The sequence below is a fragment of the Gorilla gorilla genome, chromosome 21, assembly GCF_029281585.2.
Source record: "Gorilla gorilla gorilla isolate KB3781 chromosome 21, NHGRI_mGorGor1-v2.1_pri, whole genome shotgun sequence".
NCBI classification, from domain to species: domain Eukaryota; kingdom Metazoa; phylum Chordata; class Mammalia; order Primates; family Hominidae; genus Gorilla; species Gorilla gorilla.
In genome coordinates this window covers 50,966,177-50,987,905 of record NC_073245.2, presented here as the reverse complement: position 1 = coordinate 50,987,905, position 21,729 = coordinate 50,966,177, and the positions used below count along the sequence as shown (strand labels likewise).

At 44.9% G+C, this 21,729-nt stretch overlaps 1 protein-coding gene across 2 annotated transcripts in view; it reads right to left on the bottom strand.

Moving 5' to 3' along the window:
* The window catches only part of ACTR5 (actin related protein 5), a 39,035-nt gene that overhangs the window by 4,935 nt on the left and 12,371 nt on the right, over positions 1–21,729 (bottom strand). Inside the window, exons 6-9 of one of the 2 annotated variants that reach the window (XM_031005015.3) lie at positions 16,419–16,535; positions 15,557–15,696; positions 14,338–14,470; positions 6,644–10,366 (exon numbers count right to left, since the gene is read on the bottom strand). In XM_031005015.3, coding sequence (XP_030860875.2) covers positions 10,109–10,366; positions 14,338–14,470; positions 15,557–15,696; positions 16,419–16,535 — 648 coding nt within the window. In that variant the 3' untranslated portion in view covers positions 6,644–10,108. Of the gene's footprint in view, positions 1–6,643; positions 10,367–14,337; positions 14,471–15,556; positions 15,697–16,418; positions 16,536–21,729 lie in introns of those variants that run through there. The other variant, XM_031005016.3, reaches the window with a different exon arrangement.

Here is a 21,729-nt window from a genome sequence, read left to right as displayed (position 1 = left end):
GACCAACTCTGTCTGTCACCCAGGCTGGAGTGCAGTGGTACGATCTCGGCTCACTGCAACCTCCAAGTGATTCTCCTGCCTCAGCCTCCCAAGTAGCTGGGACTACTGGGGTGCGCCACCACGCCTAGCTAATTTTTGTAGTTTCATAGACGGGGTTTCACCATGTTGGCAGGCTGTTCACGAACTCCTGACCTCAGGTGATCCACCTGCCTCGGCCTCCTAAAGTGCTGGGATTATAGGCATGAGCCACTGTGCCCAGCCTTCCATCAACTTTTCACCGAGTGGTTTTTAGCTGTCATTGATGAAGATTTGTCTCTTGCCTTTATTTCATTAGGAGCTAGAAAATGGTGGTATTCAGTAGGCAGAGGTTGCAGTGAGCCAAGATCACACCATTGCACTCCACCCTGGATGACAGAGCCAGACTGCGTCTCAAAAAAAAAAAAAAAAAAAAAGAGAGAAAGAGAGAAAGAAAGAGAAAATGGTGGTAGATATTTCATCATTCTGTTTTCATTTATTTAGCCGGAAATCCTCTACAAAGAAAAACATTCCCTTATTATCTGTTCGGTTGCCATGAGGTACAGTTTCTACAAGAAAGGTGAGATCTATGCCTGCTTTTGCCCTTTATTTCCTAGTTTCAGAATAATGAACTGGTTCCCTAGCATTCTCCAAAGGTGACCATGATGAATTCATAGATTTTAATATGTTTCAACCTTTCATTGTTATTTTTTCAGATGCTCAAATTGTCCCATTCCTGGGCCAGCGGGAGCCCCTTCAAGTGGACTCCTGAATTTTGAGGGTTTTATTGTTGTTGTCATTGTTGTTTTGTTGTTGCTTGTTTTTTTTGAGATGGAGTCTCACTCTGTCGCCTAGACTGGAGTGTAGTGGTGTAATCTCGGCTCACCGCAAGCTCTGCCTCCCAGGGTCAAGCGATTCTCCCGCCTCAGTCTCCCTAGTAGCTGGGATTACAGGCGCCTGCTACCACGCCTGGCTAATTTTTTGTATTTTTAGTAGAGACAGGATTTCACTGTGTTGGTCAGACTGGTTTTGAACTCCTGACCTCAGGTGATTTGCCTGTTTGATTGGCTGTTTGTTGTTCTAGGTTAATTAATATTTGTAAAGAGAAAATACATCATGTGTTCATACGGATACGTGCAATTCAAATTTAGGATTATATGATTTTTCAGTTTTTATTTTATATTTTTATATCTTGTTATACTGAAAATCTTGGTTGCTAACAATGTTAATATTATTTGAATATATACACACATATTTATATCTTCAGAATAATCATACCAATGCCATTACTAACAACATAATTACTGAAAACAGTAAGATTTCTTACTGGGCGGTTATTTTGTGTTCTTAGAATATATCCCACTAAAGATATACATTCAACTACTGTGGTTTCTTTTTTTCCAACTACCATGGAAAGTCACTTAAAATAAAGTCACCTAATTAAAGTCACTTAAAATAAGTCCTCTCCGTGTGAGTAAACCACCAACTTGATATATAATGAGGTTCAATTGTTTCACTTTGCTTTGATTTTAAGGATTGTGCTTTTATTTTTATTGAAATTGGTTTGTTTTATAGTAGTGTATAACATACACACAATTCTCAAGTCAAATATGCAAAGTATGTATTGTTAATTTAAAACAAAGCAAGGCCTCTCAAACTCTTTGTTCGAAGAAAATCATAGTCATAGGAGAAAGATGAACAAAGAAACTTGCAAAGCTCTTCTGGCCAATACAGACATTGTAGACCTTCATTTTTTAAAAAGAGATGTCAATTGCAAGGTTATTACCAGGGCAACATGCAATTAAGCAAGGTTACCAATTTAAAAGCAGATTAAAAAAAAAAAGTACACAGTTACATTTCTTTGAAGCCCAGGTGGCTTAAAAGATTCCTTTGTTTCATATACCATTTGCAGCGGGTATCAGAACTGGATGAGTCACACATTCTCACCTAAGTGCCTGTCCTGGGAGCAGGGGGTGGGAGGAATGATTTCCTGGGTGCTTTATCAGAACAGGCTTTCACCAGCTTTATGAGGCTCTCAGGAGAGCGTCTGCTTTTCCACTCTTGCAGCGGAAGAAGGAACATCTCCTTTGTCTTTCTGAGATTCCCTTCTCTAGAAATTGTCAATCGGGAGAATCTGCATTCTCAAGGTCAAGCTCTGGAATTCCATTAGACAGCAGGGAGCCAGAAGAGCAGGCTGAGGAGTCAAATCGAGAAATGGAAAGAAACAAGCCAGGAGAAGTCTTACGATTCTGCTTCTACAGCCTGCAAAGAGCCAAAGCCGAGGTGCTGCACGGCCCTGAGCTACACCTCTGCTCTCACCTTCATCACCCTACCAGGCTCCTCGGGTGGCTTCTTCCCACACCCCGCCCCCCCCAACCTCCCAAGACGGAGTTTCGCTCTTATAACCAGGCTGGAGTGAAGTAACGTGATCTCAGCTCGCTGCAACCTCTGCCCCCGCAGGTTCAAGCGATTCTCCTGCCTCAGCCTCCAAAGTAGCTGGAATTACAGGCACCCACCACCACGCCCGGCTAATTTTTGTATTTTTTAGTAGAGATGGGGTTTCACCATGTTGATCAGGCTGGTCTCGAACTCCTGACCTCAGACGATCCACCCACCTCAGCCTCCCAAAGTGCTAGGATTACAGGTGTGAGCCACTGCGCTCGGCCCGGGCCGCTTCTTTAAGTTTGGCCCTTCTGCAGAGTCAGCTCGGAATTCAGAAAAGAGCCTTCAGAGATTTTGCATTCCTGTCATTTTGGTGCTCCCCAGAAAGCTTTGGAGGGACATCAAAGGATCTACCCACTCACCCTGTTCCCATAGCCCCTAGCTTGGCACACACCAAGGAGTGCCAGAACTGGCTGGATGTGATCGGTATACCCTGGATTTCCCAGTGTGTCTCAGCAGTTTTGTAAGAGCTTTCTTATTGCACAGGCCCAGATGTGAGAAAAGTTGTCAAGAAAATGAGGGCAAGTCATCCTCTCCTTTGGGGCCTTCTGAAAATATCCTGGTCCATTTTATTCATATCTTAGAGTATACTGTAGCATTTGAGTGTATCTTCTCTGAACGGCTAAAGGAATGCCTGTAGCAAAGGCTGGCAGAATCACCATCAACACGAGGACCTAGTTCACACTCTTGGAGTGCCCTTTTCTATTGATGACCAGGGCATGGTCATTAATAGTCCAAATGTAAAGCCTTGGAGACTTAACACCACCTGTGATGAAACCCAGTCCAGATTATTGCTGAAGCATTGCAAGCTGGGGAGTATCAGTGGGTAAAGCCCTGCCCCCATGACTAAAGCAAAAGGGTTTCCAGAAATTTGTCCAGGCTAGGGCATACGATCAACCTCAATGCCAGGCAATCCACAGGAGGTTGCCCGGGCAGGGGATCGACTGGACAGCACTACCCTACTCCTGGCCATGTGCTCATCAAAACCTGAAGCAGGCCGGGCGCGGTGGCTCACGCCTGTAATCCCAGCGCTTTGGGAGGCTGAGGCAGGTGGATCACGAGGTCAGGAGATCAAGACCATCCTCGCTAACATGGTGAAACCCCGTCTCTACTAAAAATACAAAAAACTAGCCAGGCATGGTGGCACACGCCTGTAGTCCAAGCTACTCGGGAGGCTGAGGCAGGAGAATCGCTTGAACCCAGGAGGTAGAGGTTGCAGTCAGCCAAGATCGCACCACTGCACTCCAGCTTAGGTGACAGAGCGAGACTCCATCTCAAAAATAAACAAATAAATAAAAATTTAAAAACCTGATGCAGGCTGGGAAGTGCAGGCAGCCAAATTCATCTCCCAATTCTTGTGGAACCAGAGGGTTGTGCAGACTGAGGAATGGCTGCTTGCAGAACCCCACCCCACTCCATGTCCTCCGGAACTTTTCCAAAAGGCTACTTAAGCTGGGCACTGGCCAGAGGCGAAGCCCCCTCCCTCATCCTGTTAAGCATTCCTCAGAGGAATGTCCAAGCTGAGAGACTAGCGTCAAGGAAATGACCTCCCTCCATCCCTACTCTCCTGTACTGGAAAGGGCCAACTTGCAGGTTAGTGCTGAAGACCATCTTTTTTTTCCTTTTTTTTTTTTTTGAGACAGGGTCTTGCTTCTCTGTCACCCAGGCTGGAGTGCAGTGGCACAATCATGGCTCACTGCAGCCTTGACCTCCCAGGTTCAAGCAATTCTCCCGCTTCAGCCTCCTGAGTAGCTGGGACTACAGGCGTGCACCACCACCGTCAGCTAAGAGTTTGTTTGTTTTTTTTTTTTTAGATGGAGTCTCGCTCTGTCACCAGGCTGGAGTGCAGTGACACGATCTCGGCTCACTGCAACCTCCGCCTCCTGGGTTCAAGAGATTCTCCTGCCTCAGCCTCCTGAGTAGCTGGGACTATAGGCATGTGCCACCACACTCAGCTAATTTTTGTATTTTTAGTAGAGATGGGGTTTCACCATGTTGGCCAGGATGGTCTTGATTTCTTGACCTCATGATCCGCCCGCCTCAGCCTCCCAAAGTGCTGGGATTACAGGCATGAGCCACCGCGCCCGGCATTTGTTTGTTTTTTAATAGAGACAGGGTCTTGCTATGTTACCCAGGTTGGTCTTGAACTCCTGAGCTCAAGCAGTCCTCTCATCTTGGCCTCCCAAAGTGCTGGGATCACAGGGGTGAGCCACCACACCCAGCCAAGACCATCTGTTTACATTTCTCTAGAAGACTACTACATAAAAAAAATTCATACTGTTATGGGATTCACAACATAATAGTAGATAAAATACATGACAATACCACAAATGACCAACTGGGGGGAAAGAGAGTTATACTGTGGTACACCACGTATATATGGTAGCATTCTGACACTGTATGTGAAGTATTGTAGAATTAATTAATGGCAGACTGTAATTTTTTTTCTGCCTGCAACCCCCCCAGAGTGTAATATTTTAAGGATGCATATTGTAATTCCTAGAACCACCACCACACACACACACACACACACACACACACACACACACAAGGGCATACAGTCATAAATAAATAGAAATACTAAATAACTAAAAATGAAATACTAAGAAATTAAACATGGCTAAATGACCTGCTTTGGCCAGTGAAATTTGAGTACTCGTGGTGGATATGTTCTGGGTGGCACATTTGGGAGCCAGGACTTAACGCTTGATGTTCTCTTTCCTTGCTTTGCGTTGAGATGGAAGGATCATAAGATGGTGTGGAGTAATTAATTATCCACAGCAATGCATCACCTCTTCCCCACACTCCACCATACTGGTATTTACTGAACATGCAGCATAAGAAATATACTTGGTGTTAAGCCACTGAGATTTTGGTGTTTGACACATACATTCGCATTTCCTGGAATAAAACCCATTTGGTCACGATGTTTTTGTTTGTTTCGTTTTGTTTTGAGATAGCGTCTTGCTCTGTCACCAGGCTGGAGTGCAGTGGTGCGATCTCAGCTCACTGCAACCTCCGCCTTCCGGGTTCAAGCAATTCTCCTGCCTCAGCCTCCCAAGCAGCTGGGACTACAGGCGCGTGCCACCATGCCCAGCTAATTTTTGTATTTTTAGTAGAGACGGGGTTTCACCATGTTGGCCAGGATGGTCTCGATCTCTTGACCTCATGATTTGCCAGCCTGGGCCTGCCAAAGTGCTGGGATTACAGGCGTGAGCCACTGCACCCGGCCATGATGTTATTTTTTAACGTGTTGGTGGATTTCAATTGCAAATAATTTGTTTTCTCCATTGATATTTTTAAGCAAGATTGTTTTGTGTGTGTGTGTACAACCTACTGGATTTTGATAGCAACATTATACTCACTACATAAAAATCATTTAATTTTTTTTTCCTATGCTCTGGTAAAGTTTAAGGAACACTGGAATTATCTAGTGTTTAAGGCTAATAGCTATTAAACTCAACTGGACCTGGAGTTTTTTGGAGGGAGGGGGGCAGCTCTGTGGCAATTTTCTTGAGTTCATCTATGGAAAAAAAAAAAAAAGTCTGTTTGAACTTTATATATCTCTGTTAAGGTCAGTTTTGGTGAATTATTTTCCTAGAAAATTCACTTTTTTGAAATTAAAGGCTTGAATGCAGAAAATTGACAATTGCAGCTAGATTTTGTCATGTATTTCCAGAGTGTGTGCAAAATAGATGATTATTTATTTGAGACACGGTCTCACTTTGTTGGCCGGGCTGGAGTGCAGTGACACAATCATGGCTCACTGCAGCAATCCTCCCACCTCAGCCTCCTGAGCAGCTGGAACCACAGACATGCAACACCACACCCAGCTGATTTTTAAATTTTTTTGTACAGGTGGAGTCTCCCTATGTTGTCCAGGCTGGTCTCAAAACTCCCAGACTCAAGTGATCTTCCTGCCTCGGCCTCCCAAAGCACTAGGATTACAGGTGTGAGTCACTGAGCCCAACCTATTTCTTCTTTTGATGACTAGTACCTTATTTATTACATGCATTTGTGCTTTCTACATTAATTAGGTTTTCTAGTAGTTTAAAAATGTTGCCATCCTTCTTCAAACAAATTTATCATTTTTGTTTTCTAATTATTCAACTTATTTAACTGCCTAGTATTAGTGCTGTTAAAAAGTCTGACACCATCTAATTTCCCTTTCTTGTGTAAGCCTGCATGGAGGCTGAGAGGACTTTTTTTTTTTTTTTTTGAGACAGTCTTGCTCTGTTGCCCAGGCTGGAGTGCAGTGGTGCGATCTTGGCTCACTGCAACCTTGGCCTCTTGGGTTCAAGCAATTCTCATGCCTCAGCCTCCCAAGTAGCTGGGATTACAAGTGTGCACCACCAAGCCCGGCTAAGTTTTGTATTTTTAGCAGAGACGGGGTTTTGCCATGTTGGCCAGGCTGGTCTCAAACTCCTGGCCTCAAGTGATCTGCCCGCCTCAGCCTCCCAAAGAGCTGGGATCACAGGCATGAGCTACCACTCCTGGCCCGAGAGGACTTCTTTTATCTTTAAAATCTAATCGTTTCACTAGGATCTGACACCTCTGAGTCAACTTTCCCAAGCACACAGAGTGTCCTTACAGTATTTATATTCAGGGTGGTTTGTTTTGTAGGGGAAGAAAATTTTATTATCAGTTTAAACATTAATTCTGTTCCATTGTTTTTTCTTCAACATAAAACGTAATGTAGTTGATAAAACCTAAATATAAGACTTGAAAAACTCCTAGAAGAAAACTTAGGGAAAAAGCATCACGGCATTGAATTTGGCAATGATTTCTTGGATATGACACCAAAAACAGACAATGAAAGCAAAAGCAGGCAAATGAGACCATATCAAACTTAACTTCTGCACATTAAAGGAAACAAGAGTGAAAAGGTAACCTACAGAATGGGAGAAAATATTTGCAAACCATGTATCTAATAAGAGGTTAATATCCAGAGTATATAAAGAACTCCTATACTCAACAAAAAATGAAATAACCCGATTAAAAAAGGGGCTAATGACATGAATAGAGACTTCTCTAAAGAAGGCATGCAAATGGCCAATAAGCAAACAGAGAGATGCTCCACATCACTCATCATCACGGAAATGCAAATCAAAACCACAGTGAAATATCACCTTATCCCAGTTAGAATGGTTATTATCAAAAAGATGAAAGATAGTAAATGAGGAAACTATCAAAAAATAAAACAGCATAATGAGTTGGTGAAGAAAGATGTGGAGGAACTGGAACTCTCATGCACTGATGGTGGGAATGAAAATGGTGCAGCTGCTATGGAAAACAGGATGAGTGTTCCACAAAAAATTAAAAATAGAACTACCATATGATCCAGCAGTCCCACTTCTGGGTATATATCCAAAGGGATTGAAATGAGGATCCTGAAGAGATATCTGCACTCCCATGTTAATTGCAGCATTGCCTGCAATAGCCAAGAAATGGAAGCAGCCTAAATGTCCATCGAAGGTAAAGAAAGAAAATGTGGTATATCCATACGATGGAATGTTATTCAGCCTTAAAAGGGAAGGAAATTCTGACACATGCCACAACATGGAGGAAGCCTGAGGGCATTATGCCAAGTGAAATAGGCCAGTTACAAAGCAACAAATACTGTATGGCTTCTCTTATGTGAGGTATCTAAAGAAAAACTCTTACAAAGTAGAATGGTGGTTGCAAAGAGCTGGGGATGGACAGAGGCAGGGGGAAGGGAGTTGACGGGTATTGAGTGTGGTTTTACAAGATGAAAAAGTTCTGGAGATCTTTTGACCAACAATGTGCACAGAGTTAACACCCCTGTTCTTGACGCTTAAAAACGGTTAAGATGGGCTGGGCGCAGTGGCTCACGCCTGCAATCCCAGCACTTTGGGAGGCCAAGGCAGGTGGATCATGAGGTCAGGAGATCAAGACCATCCTGGCTAACACAGTGAAACCCCATCTCTACTAAAAATACAAAAAATTAGCTGGGCTTGGTGGCACAGACCTGTAGTCCCAGCTACTCGGGAGGCTGAGGCAGGAGAATTGCTTGAACCCGGGAGGCGGAGGTTGCAGTGAGCTGAGATTGCACCACTGCACTCCAGCCTGGGCGACACAGTGAGGCTCTGTCTTGAAAAAAAAAAAAAAAAAATGGTTAAGATGGTAAAGTTTGTCATGTTGTTTTGACCATCACCACCACATAACTCAATATAGTTAAATTTTCTTCTTCAACTACAGTTTAATTTCCTTTGCCTCTTTTCCTTATCTATTACTTTCTTATTTCATTTCTTTTCAATGGAGTATCTTCCCCCTGTGCATCTTCTATTTAGGTTTGCGATAACCTTTCCTTTTTCCTTTGTTTACGGTCAGCTGTGGTCTTCCACTCTCCATCACCACTGCCCCTTCCCTTCCGGTCTGCAGTTTCTAAGCCCTTGAGAGCTGGAGATCCAGGTGATGACCCTTGGTAAACTGTATGAGCAAACAGGTTCTAAGGTGGCCTCATCAGAGGGGTGGGCTAGAGGCTCCATAAGATTTAAAGGTACAAATTCGGTGACAATATTAGCTCAGGGGCCTTCTGGGATCAATAATTGGTTGTCTTTGAGTGAAAATTCTCACCAAGCAATCTCTGTGAAAGTGAGGGGTTATCTGTCCACTTAAGACAGAGCTGGGAAGGTACAGGGAATGGGAGGTTATGGCAAAACTGAACAGGCTACAGGATAAACCTCCTCCAGTCTATCTTTCTTCCAAAAAGTCTGAAAAAGTTAAGAAGCCAACAAACTCAGAAGGACAGAAATAAAACATTTGTAGGCCTTGTATGGTGGAAAAGTTTACAGCAGAGAAAGTATGAACAAAGTTGGGCCACTGGCTCTGGCACCAAGCAAGTCCCTGGCTTGCAGAGTGACCTCACATGCTGGTAACTTTCTGGGCTTTTCTCCTTATCTGTAAGGGGAAAAAATAGGAGGAGGGAAATATTTCCGGTTCCTGAGGCAACTGCTTTTATTGAATAAACATTACCTTTTATGAAAAATGTATCTTTTTAGAGACAAGGTCTTCCTATGTTGCCCAGGCTGGAGTGCAGTGGTTATTCACAGGTGCGATCACCGCACACGATAGCCTCGAACTCCTGAGCTCCAGCGATCCTCCTGCCTTAGCCTCCCACAAAGCTGGGCCTTAACAGGCATGTGCCACTGTGCCCGGCAATAAACATAACCTTTTTATATGCACGAAAGACCTCCCCTCACTGGGCATTCATGCAATTTCTGAATACATCCAGAAAGTATCTACACGGACAAGATAAATTTTAAAGAATTTTTTTTAAAACAAGAAAGACTAAAATGTGGTAAGAAATCAGTCTTGTGCATTTTGTACATTTGTGTCCTCCACTCTGTCTTCATTTACTGCTCCAGGAAGCTGATGCCACAGCTCGCCACAGTTGAACAAAGACATCAGAAGGCCAGTTAGTCTCTACCACAGAAGCCCCCAAGTGAACCGAATTCTGAAGGGCAGGTCTCAGTGTCCCTTAACTTTGTTCTCCCCAGGAGAAATCCATTTTGCTGCCAAATGTGACCAGCAGACTTGGACAGGTACATCTAGCACAATCACAGTCCTGTCACACTGCCAACGTGGCCCAAGGCATGGCGTGCAGGGCAGTCTCTCTGGAGGGCCTCTGCTATGCCTGCTCACCAGCACCACCTCCACCAGCAGCGGAGCCCTTGCTGGATGCCTGGGCATCTGAGGAGCGGGAGGCCTGCTTCGGCAGGCGGATGGGGACATAGATGTTGGAAGCACAGTGCTCCTTGAGGTACTCTCCTCCCTTTTCTTCATACTCTTTCCTGGTGATCCAAACTTCACTATCATCTAGGTGGTTCAAGGCCCAGTCACGAGCACCGTACCAGGCATCCAGCACAGGGTTCGAGGCAAGTTGAACCTGAAACACAAAGATTCACCAGGACACCTCCACCAGGGCTCCAGGAGTGAATGTTGACCTGGCTCAGCTACAGCCCCCGATATTTTATCCCCAGAAATATACACATAGGTGGGCCCAGTGCACTCCAAGACAGTTCGGGGCTAGCTCCACACCCTGTAAACAAAGCTGAGCTGGAATGCCCAGACTCTCCAGAACAGACGGCTGTCAGACATTTTACTAACATAAGACCTGACACTCGGGGTCAGAGAGGGGCCAGTGGCTCAGCCTCCTGCTGCATGATGCTGTCAACCACAAGCTGTCAGGGAGAGGTGAAGTGGAGGCTGGCCCGTGACCTGGGGAAAAGGCCTTCCTGGCCCCGCTCCCCACTCTGAGTAGAGGGAAACAGGGGCCGCTGCAAGGCAGCTCTAGCCAGGGTAGCAAAAGAGCCTCAGGAGAAATGGCAGCAGAGAGGGGTGACCTGGGCGTTCTCTGTGAAGCTGCCAGCACTTAGTTTCCCCTGCTTCTCATTGGAGTTGGGCTGGGGTTCAGCAGCTCTGAGAAGGCCCTCGGCTAGGCTGATCTGATCATTATGGTAACACTGCAGCTCCCATCGGGCCTCCTGTGTTCTGGAGTTACCCGCCTCACTTCCTACCTCCCTCTCACCTCCCCACTCCACCAATCCCATGAGTTCCAGGTTGGAATGGTGATTTCAGAACTTTCGGGAGTGAAGGGCAGAGGCCATAACAGTGGAATCAGCATGCACAAATGGAGGTGGGAAAGTGCAGGCTCAGGAGTCCAGCTGCTGGGCTTGCCACGTGGGCAAGGGGCCTGTGAATGAGGACCTCGTCACTAGGACAACCAGAGGCCCCACCCCCTGGCTTCAGGGGATTTAAGTGCATGAGTGTAAGGCACATGGTAGATGCTGCCTGGTACAGAGTATTCAATAAAGCATAGCTGTCATCATTACTAATAAAAAATGCAGCAAGACATATGGTTAATAGACTATACAGCCATAAAAAGGATGCTCTGGAAATGTACCTATTGATATAAAAAAATTGTCATAATAATTTGAAAGTGAAAAAAATACAGGTTACAAAATAAGCTATCAACAATCTCTTTTTGGTTAAAACCACACATGAGATGAAAACGACTGGAAAGTATACAAAGAACATTGCTCACAGAGGCTGAAACTACAGTTTTCTTGGTTTTCATTTTGGTTTAAATTGTCTGATATTTTTGTAATATTTAAAAATGTTTTACTGTTTAAGAAAAAACAGGAACTTAAAGTTGTAAATTTGCACATCTTGGGGTTCTCCTCCTTCTAATGATCATGGAGGGCCTTAGGTGGTTGGTATGTTTGAGCCACTGCTGAATACATAATCTAAAATTGGAACATCAGGGCTTAGTGACAGTGTGACACACTCATTACATTAGCAATGTGAAAGGGGGCAGAAACAGGAGGGGAGGGGTGAGCTGAGGCTAGGCCAGGTGAGACCATAACAGCAAAAGCAGGGCTGGGAAAAGATCTGGCTGGTAGCAGCATTCCACAACCAATGCTCACAGAGTAATTCATGGGAGACTTTGGAAATTACCAAGAAATAGATCTTGAAAATCCTCTAAGATTTTTTTCTCTACTACTTCATCCTAAGTCGCCGCTGCCAGCGTGACCCAGCCCCATGCTCATGCCCCTTACTGTCACCCCCTGGCTTCAGCACTGCTGCTCTCTCCTGCTCCCTACTCCTCTTCCTCCACCTCCTTCTTAGACTCATGGGTGTCCTACAGCCCTTAAATGCTAGTGTTCTTTAGGGGTTCATCCTTAACATCACTACCCTCCCAAAGAGTGCCCAGAGCACATTTTATACTTGTGGCAGGTGGGAGGGTGTAAAACTACCCTCTTGCTTTCCCCCTTACCCACCGAGCGCTCATCCAGCTAGCTGTGGCCACCTTTTCGTGTGTCCACTGGAAACTCAACCCACCCTGGAAATGGAACGTACTATCCTCTCCCTTAAGCCTGTCCTCCCTCCCACGGCTCCTCATTCAGTGAATCTCTTAATCAGCAAACTAGTTGCTCCACTTAGAACTTAGGAATTATCTTAGGTCCGACTTCCCTCCCCAGATCCAACTTACTATCAAGCTCTGACAATTTGACTGCCTTAGCCTCTTTCACATCAACTCCCTCTCTTCCACTCCCTCTGCCACTGCTTTTGTATTTCCTGCAGAGCTACCAAGTGATACTGTGCCAAGGGCTTGGGACACATTTCACAAGACAGTGGCTGTCTCTTCCCTTACGAGAGGTGGAAGATCTTGTAAGGAACATAGGGAAAGACAGGGAAGGCTTCCTGGAGGAAGTGATTTCCAGGAAACCAGCCACTGAGAGAGCTGGATGAGGAGAAAGAGTATTCTATGCAAAGGGAGCCAGCATGTACAAAGGCCCTGAGGCAGGAAAACTCTGGAAAACTAATAGTGGTTAGCTGTGGCTGACGAGCGGGTGGAAGGGGGAATGATGAGAGAACCCTGGACAGTTCTCAAGGTCAGAACACAAGAGATCCTGTAAATCCTGGCGAGTGGAGTGAGGACTTCCTCCTAGAGGCTGGGAAGCTGCCTCCTAACTGGTCTGCTTCCAATATTTCTCTTAATACTCTATTTTGCACAACAGTGTCAAATATATCTTACTAAATGTAAATCAGATCACATTCCCTGCTTAGACTCCTTCGTGGTTCATCACTATGGCCTAAAAATAAGAGCTGTGCAGAAAAGAGTTAACAGGACCACCCTACTGTTACCTTAGAAAGGCATACTTACAAGGGTGGTGCCTTGGTAGGCATCTGGGAACTTGGATTTTGGGAGGGTTCCTACCACCACCTGATAAGAATGGCTCAATAAGCCCATTCACACAAATAATGTGGTTTATGCCAAACACGTGCTTCCCTTCTGTGAGCCTGGAATTTGGGTATGCTCCAAGCAGGGGGTGCCTATGTGATCAGCCCCCAAATAAAAACCCTAGACACTGCGTCTCCTACAAGCTTCCCTGGTTGGCAACACTTAACGTGCTCTTACAAGGCACTGCTGGGGAAATTATGTCCTGTGTGACTCCACAGGGAGAGGCCTCGGACGCTTACACCTGGTTGCTCCCAGATTTCACCCCGGGCACCTTGTCTCTCTGCTGAGTTGCTGTAGTAAGTCACAGCTGTAAGTAGGATTACATGCTGAGTCCTGTGAATCCTCCCAGAGAATCATCCTACCTGGAATGGTCTCAGGGACCCTCAACACAACAGCTCATGTCTGAGAGTTTATTACATGCAGGCCCACTGTCGGGCGCTTGACAGGCACCAGTACACTGAATCCCAGCAACAGGTACCGATTACCCCCTTCCTACCACTGAGACAGCCAAAGCTTAGCACAATTCAGTAATGGTGATGATGGAGTCAGCACCAAAGCCCAGAGACGCCCCCCTGAATGTACACTACATCACGCAGCAGAGCAGAGCAGACCAAGGCCAAGTTTCTTAGCAGGATGCACAGGCTCTGCACAGTGTGGGCTCTGCTGACCTCTCTACGTTACCCACCTCCTCTCCTCTTTATCAGCCATGTGCTCCAGCAACACTCAGCCACTTCTCACTCCCTCAACAAGCTTCTGGCCCCTGTGCCCTTGCTCATGCTAGTCCTTCTGTCTGGAATGCTGTCTCCAATGTATCCCATGCCCCACACTGTCTACAGGGGCCCGGACTGGGTAGGAGAATGACTTATTTTTGATGTATACTCTTTCACACTCTTAGAATTCTACGCATGTCTTCATCTTCCAATTTAAAGAAACCACAAAACAGTATATAAAACATGATTCCCATTTTGCTTTAAAAATTAAACATGGACTTAAGACCAGAAGAAAAGCCACAAAAATGTTAACAGTGGATATTTCTGCATGATTATTACTTTTGCAATCAGAAAACAGGTAATGCTATTTTCAAAATAATTGACTACTCGAACAATCAGTACCTGAAAAGAAGACTGGAAGGGTCTCATCTCCAACAGTTCCTTCTCCATTCTGGCTTTCACGCCAGGATACATCGTGTTCCCGCCAGTGAGGAAAACGTTCTGAACCAGCATTTCCTGAACGTCCTTTGGGTACCTAGGAAAGAAACAACTCCTGATATAGTCCCTTAACTCAAATATCAGAACGAAATGCGGATGCAGAAATGTAAGCTCTCAGTACAAAACAGAAAAACATCTACACAAAAAGCTAAAAAAAAGAAAATCAAAACTTTCATTTTTCATTTGTGTCTCTACAGAACACCAGCCCAATGTTTCCAAATAGCCAGACAAAACCGTAATCTGAATGGTCAACTTATTTCCTTAACATGATTAGAATTTTTATACTTTTATAATACATTTAAAAAATAAACTTGACGATAAATTTACATACATTTTGATAAAGTCTAACTAATTTATACATTCCAGTAACCATCACTACAATCAAGACATAAAACATTTCCATTATCCCCAAAAGCCATGCCTCCCTTTTGAGGGCCCATCTATCGACCTGTGCTTTCTTTTTATCTTTTTTAATAACAGCTTTATCTAAGACATATTTGATCACTTTCCAACCACTGTCAAGACAAAGCTCAAAGCCACTCAAACAAAGTAGCAGCAACAGCTTTTTCTTCCTTGCTAGGTACAAGTTTCCCTGCCGTTATAACCAACAGCAGCCAGAGTCCTACAAAATTCTATTCTCTACTTGCCCAACTTGAATTATCAAATTCACACTGCAGGAAAATGCCCGCATAAATGGGTAAAACACCTGGATTCTTATGGAAATGTAACTCTTAAATAAGTAAAATGCCTGCAAGGAGGGGAAAAAAAATTTTATTAGCTCTGCAATATTTTTAGGGTGATTTAAAATCACTAGTCTTTAATAATGTGAAGGTTTACATGGAAACCAGTGTACATGTTATCGGGTTGTTCAAACTTAAAAGACACTCTTAAAGCTACTCAGTCAACCCAGCATTTACAGGTTCAGAAAACAACTACAGAGCCCCAGTTACGTGCCAGGCCTGGTGATAAGAGATGAAGGGAATACTATCTGAGCACAGCAAGTCTATGAAAAGAAGAGAGTGAGGCACATTTTCAAGTGCCTGACCATCAAATCTACCATTCAATGCACAATCCAAGGAAATGGTTCAGGAAGATAGAAGGAAAAGCAGATTCGCTGTCTCACCTGTCCAGAATGTACTGAAGAGTCTCTGCAATCCCAGCCTGTTCTTCTCCTATGAGAGATGGCTGGAAAACAATCTCTGGAGCTCGAATTCTTTCTGTCCCAACAAATAGCTGATGATATGCTGCCAAGTTAAACACGGGCTTTAAAAACCCAAGGTTTAAAAGATATTTTTAGGCCAAATGACAAACATTCCAGTTGCTAGTTTCCTCAAACTGCATTTCTTATCCCAATAGTTTCTGTCCCTTGTTAATGCCAGTATAGCTTCTCCCAACTCTCTTGACCTGCTAATTCAATTTCCTACCTTCTTCCAACCTGTGTATTATAAACATGTACATGTTTCCATCATGAAATGGTCCCCGAATTGCAGGGACAGGCTTTGTGGAGAGCAGCAGTAAAAGGCCCAGTCTAGAGGACAAGTCTCCTGCTCAGTGCCTTGCTTAGTGCCCTATCCCTGCACGGCATGGAAGCTCTCTCCCAGGTGGGTCTCAGACTCAGAGACCCAGACTCAGGTGGTTGGCATTGTAATGACAGAAACATAGATTCCAAAGAGGATTATGTGTACTGGCATTGGCTTAAATGTAAATGAAACTATTACAAGCCAGTATTCAGATCTCAAGTTCCCAATTACTTTACCAAATGTTTCTGCCGGGTGGACTGTTTCTCAGAGATTCACAGATCTTGGTACTGGAACCAATCGATCAATCACCGGGGGAAAAAAATCCCTGATTTCAGATGTTTTAAGTATTGGTACCCAATTTTCTAAAAAACATAACAGTTTTAAGTCCTAAAGAAACAGACTAGCCCAGCCATTTAGGTCAACACCTTCAAAGAATAAGCATGTTCTGGGCTGTAGAGGCCAAACCTGAACAGTGGTGACCGGCTTCTCCACTCCAGGTGTTTCCTCTGAAAACAAGGGATCAAAATCATTCATGCTTTCCACATCTTCCAAAGACGGCTCCAGCTGCTCCAGGTCAGGGGTCTAAGAGAAGGAGCAAAATGAAACAGAACCTGTACCTTCAGCAGGCCTCAGTTCTATCATTTTAGTGCCACAAAAAAGAACTGGGATCTTGCCCAATGTTCTAAAACCTTACATAAAAACTATGAAAATTTTTCTAAGCTATTTTTAAAAAAGCACACATGAACACGAAGACTAAAAAGCCAGGAACGGGCTTTGCTTTGATCTCCTACCTTTCCTACTTTATACAAGCCTCACCAACCCCCGCCTTCTCTAAAGCCTTCTGATGGTGCCAGCTCATGGCTGGGCCCCGTGGAAGACTTGCTGCTTGCATGAGTCACACCACCACACACGCAACTCTAAGAGAAGGGTGTGACAGCTGCTATCCTACAAGGCAGCTAGACTACCAGCAAAGTTAAAGCAATCTTTTAATAATTAATAAATACATATGCTGGCCAGGGAGCAGTGGCTCACGCCTGTAATCCCTCTGCACTTTGGGAGGCAGAGGCAAGTGGGCTCCTTGAGCCCAGGAGTTTGAGACCAGCGTGGGCAACAGAGTGAAACCTTGTCTCTACAAAAAATACAAACATTAGCTGGGTGTGGTGGTGAGCACGTACAGTCCCAGCTACTTGGGAAGCTGAGGTGGGAGGATCACTTGAGCCTGGGAGGTTGAGGCTACAGTGAGCCATGATCATGCCACTGTAATCCAGCCTGGATGAAAGAGCAAGACTCTGCCTCAGAAATATAAATAAATGTATGTGCCAACACTAATGAGCTCAACAATCAGTCCCGTAATAGCAGGTCCCATTGGGCTGGGAATGGGACTAGAGGCCCCAAGGTAGCAGAGTGCTTCCTATCTGTGGAGTCCTGCAGAACAAGTTCCCTCTATGACCACAATGAACCTGGAAGGGGTCTAGACATGCTGGCACCATTTCCAAAAGAGAAGTTAGGGCACTTTTAATTTTAAACTGTACAAAATAAGTTGGGAATGGTGGTGGTTCTGAAAGACATCTTTGGCCATCTGTCATTGGACTCAATGGAGAGAAGTTCTGGGTAGAAATATTTAGTTGCATCCCAAGGAAGAATGATGTAACAATGACAGCTGCTGCAGAATGGACTGTCTTATGAGGTAGTGTCTTGGGAGGGTTCAAGCAGAGTGTAACCAAAGCCAAGTATGCTTGAGAGGAGACTGCGCCATTGAGTATGCATTCTGAGTCTCTCCTTACTCTCGGAATTTATGAAGTATGTAAATCACCAACATAATTCAGAGGACTTAAATATACTTCTCTAGAACCTACTCATATATACTGCAAATGTAAACTAGCATTAAAATAAGGCAATACCCCTCAATACCCCACACACATTCACACACCAAAAGTCATGTGGCAAATATGGCATGCAAGATGGGTGACAATGTACTCTAAATTCTGTTCAGTATAGATGATTCTACAATATTTGAGGGGGATTTTCCAGGCTTGAGGATAAACCCTGGAAAGGAAAGTGAATGTTTCTTCATGTGAGACTTGTGCACAGGATGAGGGGGCTGGTTTATAGAGGTATTCTGAGAAGGATGAAGATGGGTTGGGTGACACAAATCTAAAGAACCTTGCTCTCAGGGAAGGAAGCAAAAGCTGTCCCTGCCAATACTGAATCAGACAAAGAGGGGAGGGACACCTGCTATCTGCACAACCCTCACTGCAGACATTACTGTATTTGATGGGTGAGGATGCTATGGCTCAGAGAGGTGAAGTAACTTGCCCAAGATCACACTAGTAGGCAGTAGACACGTGGGAAGAGGCAGAACTGCTCAGTTCCGAAGTCTTTGTTCTGCCTTAAGCTGGAGTTCTATAAATCATGAGGCTAAGGATAAGACAATTGGGGCTTTGGGAACATGAAAACAATCTAGCCTAAGGTCAGAGTAGGTAATACAAGAGATGAATGAAAGATTTTACACGCAGCAGCAAGACCAGCTGAGGCAATGACAGGCTCCTCTGTCCCAGCAGGGACAGCAGAGAGGGAGTAAAGGAACATTCCCTTTGCCATCTGCAGTTTGTGATCTGGAAGACTCTCAACTTCCCTCACAAGAAAGGAGCCCTACCATGGGAGTGTCTGTGCCTATTCTGGCTTGGCACCAAACCCAGCTCTTCAGGAATGACCCCAAAGGGGTTCCAGGGGAGGAATGGAAATTAATCATCAAAGTTCTTTTTCATTTGGTGGTTTGTCACCTGGGGGAACCAGGAACCAGGAACCAGGAGGCAGTGTGACATAACAGAAGGTGGTCAGGCTCTGGAGTCACACTGATCCAGCTCGGAATGGCAACCAAAGGTATATTAAAGGTCACAGTGGTAGAGCTGGAAACAGTACACTCTGAGCTGCTTCTCCATCTATGTAAAAGTGGGACGTGAACTTAGGGCAGCGTCGGGTGAGAAACGAACGCTTCCCTCTTCCCTTTTAAACACACACTCAATTTGGTCCCTTAAATAATTCTGTTGTATTACAGGGTTGAAGACAAAGATGTCAGCTGTGTATTTAAAATAACTACAGACAAAACCTGTAACCTGTGATTCCCCAAGTAACAGGTGAAAGCAAGCACTGGGCTCCACTGGAGTCCTTCCTCTCTACATCCCACATTTTTACCCTATTCTTCATCTTCATCCTAACCTCCACCCTGGCCTCCCTCAATCCAAGTGATGACCTTTCCTGTGGATTCACATGCCCTTCTCTACCCAGCCTGGAATCCAATCACTTTTGCCATCAACCGTCCACCAACTCTATCTGCTTCTGTTACACCCAACCAGTAAGCCTGCAGTCTAAAGGATGCCTCCCAGTACTCTTTCCACTTGGGCTCTGGAGCAGATTATATTTTTAAAAGAAAGTCACAGCAGTGACTTCTATCCCACACACTTTTCTGTAATGTGACCTTGACACTCCCCAAACAGAGGTGGAGGGTCTTTGTTTCTTCCCCTTGAGTCTCAGTGGGGGACTGTGAGGACTACAACCAACAAAGTATGGTGCAAATGATGTCATGTGACTTCTAAGGTAAGGTCCTGAAAGGTCATGCAGCTTATGCTTTCATCATTTGAAACATTCACTCTCTAGCTGCTCTCTTGGGAAGCTCCCTCTTGGAAACCAGTGGCCACACTGGGAGGAGCCCAAGGCACACCAAGAGGCCATATGTGGGTGCCTGGGTCAAGAGTCCCCCATGAACCCAGCCCTTGAGTCCTCCCAGCCCAGATACCAGACAGGTAAGTGAAAAACCCTCCAGCTGATTCCAGTCCCCAACTATTTAATTCTTCCCAGCAGTGGCTCCAGGCAACTTGAAGCAGAGATCCCTGTAGCCTCTCTCAATTCCTCACCCACCAAACCCATGAGCACAATAAAATGGTTGCTGTTTTATGCTGCTAAGTTTGGAATGGTTTTTGTAGCAATAGAAAAGTTAAATATGCTCCAGGGGGGCAGGAGTGCAGAAAGTCCCAGGTGCTATTTAGGCAATCCTGTGGTTACTTCTCAGCTTCCTTCCGCCTGCCCTTTCCCAACACCCTTCTCCACAGTCTCCTTTCTAATCTCAACCCTGGAAATCTTAAAAGATCATCTTAGTTGCCTCAAAAAATGAACTTCCCTCTTTATTCTTCATTCTACTTCCTTATCTATTTTCATGTCCTTGAGCGCTTGTTTGGAGGTTCTAGCAGGGGAGCGCAGCTACTCGTATACTCTTGACGAAGACCAGTCCTCCTCTATTGGGGATGGTCGTCCTCTTCGACCAAGCATGCAGCTTTGGGAGAGACACACACGATGTGGTGAGGACAGAAAGAGACACCCGCTTAGCCAGCCAGATCAGCCGAATCAACCCTGGCAATCAGTGGGGTGACAGGTATCGCAGCCAGATCACCCTCACGTCCTATTTTCTTATCCTTTCAAGCTTTCCTTGTTTCAAAAAATAATTCTCATCCTAGGTTAAGCTGACCATTCAAGCTCTTAACTCTACCATCAACCCTTTTGGCTTCCTTCATCTCTGACTGCTCTTGCTCAATCTTCATCCTGGCTTTTCTTCTGTCACCTAACTCTCAAGTGGTGGCATTCTCCAGGAATTTTTCTTTTCTTCCTCCCCATTTGATTCTGTCCTCCCATAGCTCCACCTGATGTCCCGCAGAATCCTGAAAAGCTCCACCTGATGTCCTACAATGATTTTAAAGATAAGGAGCTCAGGGCCAGGCACGGTGACTCATGCCTGTAATCCCTGCACTTTGAAAGGCCAAGGTGGGAGGCTTGCTTGAGGCCAGGAGTTCGAGAACAGCCTGGGCAACACAGTGAGACCCATCTCTACAAAAAATTAAAAAGCAAAAAGTTAGCTGGGCACGGTGGTGCACTCCTGTAGTCCTAGCTACTAGGGAGGCTGAGGTGGGAGGATCAATTGAGCCCAGGAGTTTGAATTTACAGTGAGCCATCATCACAACATGTACTCCAGCCTGTGCAACAGAGTAAGATCCAATCTCTTTAAAAAAAGAAAAAAAAAAGGTGCTCAAAACTAAGCCAATTATCTTCCCAAACTTGGTCAAAAGGCACTACCATCTACCCAGTGCCTTTCAATACAGCCTAAGGGTTACAAGAGTGGAATCTGGAATTGAACTGCCTGTGTTTGAATTTGATCAGCACTACTTCTAGCTATGTGACCTCACTCCAAATCTTTCCTTGTCTGTAAAAGGGGGATAATGATAGTACCTACCCATTGAGTTGTGAACACGAACCAGGAGGACACCTATGTAGGTGCTCAGCAAGGGGTCGGCACATGCCACATGCTCTATTATCAACACTGCTACTCTTGTCACCTTGGCTTGCAAATGGCAGCGAGATCTTGGGATCCTACATCTGATCCTACATCTGTTTTGTTTTCCCACCTGCAGCCTCACCCCTCCCTTCAACCCATCATCCTAACTGCCACCAGTTAGTTTCCCAAAACAAAATCTCATCGTCTCATTCCCTTGCTCAACATCCCTGGAAGGCTCCGAATGTCTGAAGGATAATATGCAGGCTCATAAGACTGATGGGTAAAGAACTTAATAGTCATCTCCACTTCATCACCCACCACAGCCTTTCTTGTTCACACTCTATATACCTGCATGTGTGGTTCTTTCCACCTGAAATGTCCTTCCCTCCTCCTTTTGCTACCTACTGAAATCAAATAATCTTCCTTTTTTTTTTTTTTAGACAGGGTCTTGTT